The following is a 7,514-nucleotide window of genomic DNA, read 5'->3' as shown; positions in this document are numbered from 1 at the left end:
TGGTTCTGCAAAATTCTTTTAAAATAACAGTCACTTTAAGTTATAAATCACAGTGGGGTGGGGTTATGGACATTGGAGAGGGTATGTGCTAGGGTGAGTGCTGTGAAGTGTGTAAACCTGGCAATTCACAGACCTGTACCCCTGGGGATAAAAATACATTTTATGTTTATAAAAAAATAAAAAAAAATAAAAGTTAAAAATAGAAAAAAAAGATATGTCACATACCCTAAATTCACTTTTAAAGTGAGCAATTCAGTGTTTTTTAGCATATTCACAGGGTTGTACATCCATTAGCACTAATTCTAGAACATTTTTATCATTGCAAAAGGAAATCTATCTCTAAGCAGTTACTCCCCATTCAGTATGTAGACTTTCATGTCCGGCTTCTTTCACCTAGTGTAATGTTTTCAAGGTTCGCCTATGTTATAGTATATACTGGAACGTCATTCGTGTTTAGGACAGAATCATATTCCAATGTATGGATAAACCACATTCTGTTAATTCATTCATCAGTTGGTGAACATTCTGTTGTTTTCACTTTTGGGCCATTATAAACGCTGTTATGGACATCAATGCACAATTTTTTGTGTAGATGCTCCGTGCTCTTGAGTAGATACTTAGGACTGGAATGGATGGGACACATGGTAACATCATGTTTAAATTTTTGAGGAACTACCAAAGTGTTTTCTAAAGTGTCTACACCATGTTACATCTCCCCAGCAATGTATGAGGGTTCCACGTTCTCCATAGTTTCACCTACACTAATTATTTGTTTTTTTGATGACAGTCATCCTAGTGGGTGTGAAGTGCTCATTGTGGTTTTGATTTGCATTTCTTTGGTGACTAATGAGGTTGAGCATCTTTCCATGTGCTTATTGACCAATTTTTATATCTTCTTTGAAGAAATCTCTATTCAAAAAAATCTTTTTCAGTCATCTGATTCTTTTAATGGCTTAGTAGAGTACTTTAATCTAGATAAGACTCTCTTATCAGATATATGATTTTGCAAATATTTTCTTCCACCTTTGGGTTGTCTCTACACCTTTTTTGATGGCGTTCTTTGAAGTACAAAAGTTTTTTTTAAAAGATTTTATTTATTTGTCTGACAGATAGAGATCACAAGTAGGCAGAGAGGCAGGCAGAGAGAGAGAGAGGAGGAAGCAGGCTCTCTGCTGAGCAGAGAGCCCGATGTGATGCGGGGCTCGATCCCAGGAGCCCCAGACCATGACCCAAGCCGAAGGCAGAGGCTTTAACCCACGGAGCCATCCAGGTGCCCCTGAAGTACAAAAGTTTTAAAATTTGATGAGGTTCATTTAATTTTTTCTTTTGTTGCATGTGCTTTCAATTTCATATCTAAGAAATCATTATCTAATCCAAAACCACAAAGATTTACTCTTACGTTTTTGTCTAAGAGTTTTACAGTGTTAGTTCTTACATTTAGGTCTTTGATCCATTTTGAGTTCATTTTTGTATTTGGTGTGAGGCAGGCATCCAACTTGATTCATTTGTCTGTAGATAGCCAGCTGTCCTAGCACCATTTATCAAAAAGATTACTTTTTCCCCATTGAATGGTCTTGGCATTGTAAAAATGGTGCAGATTGAGTGGCCAGAAATATAAAGGTTTATTTCTGGACTCCCACTTCCATTCCATTGATCTATACGTTTATCCTTATGCCAGTACCACACTCTCTTGATTACTGTAAGTTTGTGTTAAGTTTTGAAATAGAGAAAGCGTGAGTCTTCCAATTTTGTTCATCTTTTCCAAGATTGTTTTGGCTATTCTGGGTTCTTCACATTTCCACATGAATTTTAAGATCACTTTGTCAATATGATCTGCAAAAATAGTGCCTGAGATTTTGGCAGGGATTGTGCTGACTCTTTAGACTGCTTTAGGAAATACTGCCGTCTTAACCATATTATCTCTCAATCCATGCTACATATGATGTATTTCCATTTCTTTAGATCTTAACTTCTTTCTTTTTTTTTTTTTAAGATTTTATTTATTTATTTGACAGACAGATATCACAAGTAGGCATAGAAGCAGGCAGAGAGAGGAGGATGTAGGCTCCCTGCTGAGCAGAGAGCCGATGTGGGGCTAGATCCCAGGCCCCTGGGATCATGACCTGAGCCAAAGGCAGAGGCTTAATCCACTGACCCACCCAGGCACCCCCATTTAGATTCTTTTAAATTAAAAAATACAAAACCCAAAAACCTAAAATAACTCTGATACACACTTGCCACTAAAGTTTTGCAAACTTTCTTAATTATTTCCTGGATATAAATGTGCATGGTGTTGTGAGGGCAAAATATATGCACATTGAAGTCATTCGCTAAGTGCTGCAGACACGCTCACCTGAAAAGTTTTGAAGTTTTTACTTCAACCAAGGCTGTGATACTTGATTCCCTTAATTCTCTGCTTTACTGTGGTTGTTTTAAAAAAGCTTTCCAGGTTTGATAGGCCAAAGATGAGTCTCCCTGGTACTTTGTTTGCATTGCATTGCAATTCCCAGGAAGGTCAAGAGTTTTTTCATATGTTTATTAGTTTAGAAAAGTTTTTTTCCTCCTGTTAATTATCTTAGGATTCTTAGCCTTGAGTATTCCACTGTTTATAGTTTGGTGAAAACAATTTGTCTATTAATTTATCCTATGTCCTTTATGGTAAACATTTTCTCCTCACGTGTTTGCCATTTGTGTTTAATTACGGTGCTTTTGGATATACAAAACTTTTAGTTTCTCTGTCAGCTTATCAATCTTTGTGGCTTCTCTTTTTTGGTTACACTCACAAATTCCTTTTCCTCTCCTTTTATTTTTGAAGAACAGATGGTTAAATAGGTACACTGCCTTCTTTCTAGCAAATATCCCAGTATTTAATAAATACACTGGTCACTTCTACTCCTTTCAACTGTACCATTTTTTTTTAAATGGTTATCTCAATCTTTGCTCACGTAATGTTCTCACACCCTCCCTCTTTTTCCCTTCTCCTTCCTTCGGAGTAAGCCCACTTCCTCTGAGGCACTCGGGTCAGTCCTGGCCGGCAGCAGGGGCACTCTCCCTGAAGTGCTCAGAGCGCCTAAAATGGCTCGGTTTTAGGGGAGACATTCTGCAAAGAAGACCAAATCTCAGCCCGGGTTTGGGCGTACCCTCTGCTCTGACGCCAGCTTGACAGCTCCAGAAATTCGCTCATTATCTCTCAGTTTATCTGTAAAATTTAGCAGATCGGGCATTTAAAGATCCCTCCCCCCCCCCCCCCCAAGGTGTTTTGGCAGCTTGGCAAACGACAACCTGCGCTCTTGGCTGTCTTTTAAATGGGTCTGTCCCGCCACTCCCCATTCCCCGTGAGCTGCTTGGGTCCCAGACTCTGAATGCGCTGTAGTGCCACAGATACTGTTGGCGCACAGTGTTTGAGAAATTGACGGGACTTGTCTTTTGACAACTGAGACGTCCGGGAAGCCACGAGGTCTTTGATTTAAGTTCTGCACGCAGTGCCAATTTGTTCTAATGTCTCACCCAAGCCTCCCCCTTTGTCCGAGGTCCGGGCTGGCTTTTCTGACTGGTCTGAGACCGTGAGCAGCTGGAGAGGAGGACGTTCTGATTTCTGCGCGGGGCGTGAAGGTGGGGCGGTCCCGGCCCCCGCCTCTGCTGCCAGGGTGAGAGCCCGGGAACGCCTTTCGCTCTCCCCGCCCGCGAAGTTTGCAGGGCGCAGCGCGCTGCAGAGACCTGGTCTGCTGGCCCGAGGCTGTGCGCTGTCAGTTCCTGCTTCATTGGGCGTCCGCTCCAGCCGCCGCAGGCTCCACACCAGAGAAGCCGACTGCACCGCGAGGGCTCGCGGCGCGTGGGGCGGGGGCGCGGATTAGCCGCCGCCCACACCCAGGGCTGAGCTCGCTCCTCCCGGGGTGATTGCGCGCTGCAGGATGGCGGCGGCCGCGCGGGTTCCAGGCTGGGTATTGAGGCCGGTTCTGCTGCTCCTGCTGCTGCTGCTGCTGCTGCTGCCGCCCGCCGTGAACGCCGCTCGGGAACCCCGTACCGCGGCCCGGCTCAGACTGCACCCGCCCTACTTCAACCTGGCCGAGGCGGCGAGGATTTCGGCCACCGCCACCTGCGGAGAGCGGGAGCCCGGCGGCGCGCGGCCCGAGCTCTACTGCAAGTTGGTCGGGGGGCCCACCGCCGCGGTTAGCGGCCACACCATCCAGGTACGGTCCCGGGAGTGAATGAGGGCGGGGTGGCGAGGGGCCGGCCCCCTCTCGGCGCTGGCCTGCGGCCCTCAGCAGAAGGAGAGGTCTTTCCCCGTGCGCTAGCGATACCAGGAGACAGGGAAGGGCTCCCCCAGGCCCCGCGCGGGCGGGCGACCCTGGGAGATGGGCTCGGTGCCCCGTAGCGATCCTGCGGGAGCTCCGCCCTTGCCAGTTCGCCTCCCGAGGCCGGGACCAGTAGAGCACTCGAGGTAAGTGAAGGCTGAGGTTAAGTTTGCGGGCAGAGGTGAAAGTCCCCTGATGCGCCTCGGGGTGCATGGAACTGTCGCCCCATGCTGCCTCCATCACTCAAGCAGCGCCCGGCCAGGCCATGAGTGCCCCCTCGGCTTCACTGGCGCGCCTCCTTCCAGGCACTTGTCTCCCCGACCTTATTGGGAGAAGTTGGTTGCAGTGGGTTTCCGTGGCGAGTTTGGAGAGAACTTTTAGGTTGTATCGGTAGCACCCCTCCCTCCGGTGTCACGAAGATGCACCTCACCGCCCTTCCCGAAGCGTCCGCGTTCAGGTCACTGTGGCGAATGAGACTTGAACTGTTCAGAGATGGACCCTGCGCTCAGGGTCCATCAGACTCTTACCGCGAACACCTGGCGTAAATGATAAAGTTGCTGGTGCTTAATCAGCATCTGGGGTGCCCCAGGTCTTCACCCACGGACCCTCACAGCAGCGCAGGGAACCGGAGCGGTTGGACAGGTTAAGAAACGTGCCTGAGTCTTAAAGGAAGGCAGCGGGATTTGAACCCAGTCCTGACTTGAAATCCTCTTTACGCTGAGCCGTAATTCAGAATTGCTCCCCTCGTTCTACTGGGAAATATTGCTGAGGAATGGGAAAGTGCTGCCGGAAGAGGGAGTAATTTCGGAACTTGCGCTCCGCGAGCAAAAGATTACCATTGAGAATCTAGGTCAGGGTTTTAGAAACTCTTGGTTGCGCACTTCCATAAACAACAATAGCTGAACATGCAATGCCAATACGTGCTTATTTACTTGTAAACTATATGCATGTATTGCTTTATTAATATAGGGTGAGTACTAGAGGACAGGCAAGAATAGAAATAAAAAACTAAAATAACAATGATGAAAATACTTTTAAATTTCCTTTATTAACAGCGCCAAGTAAGTTTGATTTCTTTAAATATTTAATTTCTTTTTTTTAAAGGCAGGTGGTAACTTTTTTTTTTAAAGACTTTATTTATTAATTTGACAGGCAGAGATCACAAGTAGGCAGAGCAGGGGTGGGGGGGGGAGCAGGCTCCCTGCTGAGCACAGAGCCCAATGCGGGGCTCCATCCCAGAACCCTGGGATCATGACCTGAGCTGAAGGCAGAGGATTTAACCCACTGAGCCACCCAGCTGCCCCTAAATATTTAATTTCTGATTGTAACTATTTATAAATATACAAGTGTGATTATGTATATCATTATTTTTGGCAAAGTTAGTTTAGCACTTATGATCTGTCAATTCAAGGTCGGTTTTATATTGATAGTTGAAATTAGTAGTTGTCACAGCTGAAAAGATAGCTCAAAAATCTGTAGATTCAAGAAGGACCACTGCACTGACCACTGAGTCCCAGAACAATTCACAGAGCCCAGGGCAAAATGAAAATGTGAGCCCCCTGTTCAAAGATTATGAATTTCAAGATGGTGATAGCAGAGCCTCAAATTAAGTGAGGGGGCCTTTGGGAGCATGGAATTCTGTGTAACTGGGCAGGTCTGATACTGTCTGAATTCTTGAAATCATGGTACTCATATTTCTGCCCATCCTTCAATTATTCTAAAAATTTTTTAAAGTAGACACTTGGCCAGTCAATGTTTGCTTTTCAGATGGCATTCAGTACTTCCTGGTAGGAAGGTGTTATGTTTTAAGGGTTTAAAAAAATAGATTTAAAACTCACTGCAAGTAGTTTTTGGGAAAATATTAAAATACATTACAAAATTCTTTGTCCAGGTTTTTAAACTGTGCAAATAGGAGAAATTTTAGGGTACCCTAGTTCTGTCTTTTGAACAACAGAAATATGAAACATTTCCAAACATCTATTTTCCAAAGCACTCTTTTCAAAACGTACATTTCTTTAGAATCTTATTTGCTTTTTCACACATTGTTGATACAATACCTTTACTTTCATAGGTACCTCTATTTTTTTGTAAATATGTATCAGGTAGTACATTACTGGCAGTTCCTTGTCATCCCGGAAAGAGCAAATCTGGAATTTTTTGTGGAAAAAAAAAAAAAAGTATGACTCAACTTTAAATTTCAAAGTTTTAAATACTTTACCATGAGATAAACAGTGAATGTGTGTCATTGAAAGAATTTCTTTGTCACTCCTCATTTTAGTACATGGTTGGAACTGTTCTGCTGTTTAGGAGAATAGAACCCACGTGTCTACTTAATCAGGCCCACGTAAGCTTCGGTGTGTCATGGTCAGATGAGAGCCTGGTGCAACCCCTCCTCCTCTACCCTTGGGCAGACAGACACTCAGGACCATTGTGACTGCTGGCTCGTGGATGGGGTAAAGCCCTAAGCAGAGTGCACACTAAATATTAGTCAAACTGAATTTCTTCATTTTTAAATGAAAAAAACACATTTTGATATTCCTTTCTGGCACCCCATTGGATTGCCTGGCACACCCAACTTTGCAGAGAGCTGTTCTGACTACGGGAAGAGGAAGTGCAAGGGGAAGAAATTTTCAAATATCTCCTCTCCCCGAGATTTGCCTGGGAATGGGCCAACCTTTACTCTCTTCATCTGGCATTTTCTTTTGAACGCTCTTAGGTTGATACTATGGTCTTGGAGGTCCAGAAAAGTCATATTTTCTGTGCTGATTGAGTTTCCAGGATAGGTCCTTAAACTTTGGTGCACAGTCCTAGATAGAGTAGGAAGTGGCTTTTCTGAGATCATTCAGCAGACTGTGTTTCTAGGACAAGCTATAGCCTTTGGAAAAAGAATGCTATCCGGTGTTATACTGTGTTCTCAGAAATAAGGGGTGAACAAGAGTGCTGCTGAATAGTGCTTTCTGCTTTCACAGCTGAGGGCTTGAAAAGATGTACTGATTGCTGACGTGAGAACTCTTATCTAATGAGGACAGAAGTGTGTTGGAGACAAGACAGGGAAGGGGAGTTCTAGAAGTTGGGCTCTCAGATGCTCGCTCTAGCCCCGTGTTGGCAGCCACAGGTGCAGACCTACCTTTCAGGATACCGAGGGGTGATGGGACTTGGAAGGGTGGGAGATTATGACTGATCAGTTGGTTGTACCCGAATGATGATTATCTTGAATGT

General features: G+C 44.8%; 1 protein-coding gene across 4 annotated transcripts in view; it reads left to right on the top strand.

Annotated features, from left to right (window-relative positions):
- Nucleotides 1–3,547: 3,547 nt before the first annotated feature.
- LAMA3 (laminin subunit alpha 3) overlaps nt 3,548–7,514 on the top strand; it is a 263,581-nt gene continuing 259,614 nt past the window's right edge. The window contains exon 1 of one of the 4 annotated variants that reach the window (XR_009346041.1): nt 3,548–4,190. Coding sequence is in view for 2 of the 4 variants with exons in the window: in XM_059140354.1 (XP_058996337.1) it covers nt 3,912–4,190 (279 nt within the window). In the remaining 2 variants the exon portion in view is untranslated. The remainder of the gene's footprint in view (nt 4,191–7,514) is intronic. The other 3 variants (XR_009346042.1, XM_059140354.1, XM_059140351.1) reach the window with 3 other exon arrangements.

Source organism: Mustela lutreola, chromosome 11 (genome assembly GCF_030435805.1).
Source record: "Mustela lutreola isolate mMusLut2 chromosome 11, mMusLut2.pri, whole genome shotgun sequence".
NCBI lineage: Eukaryota > Metazoa > Chordata > Mammalia > Carnivora > Mustelidae > Mustela > Mustela lutreola.
The sequence above is the reverse complement of the archived record's forward strand: the minus strand, read 5'-3'. Positions and strand labels throughout refer to the sequence as shown.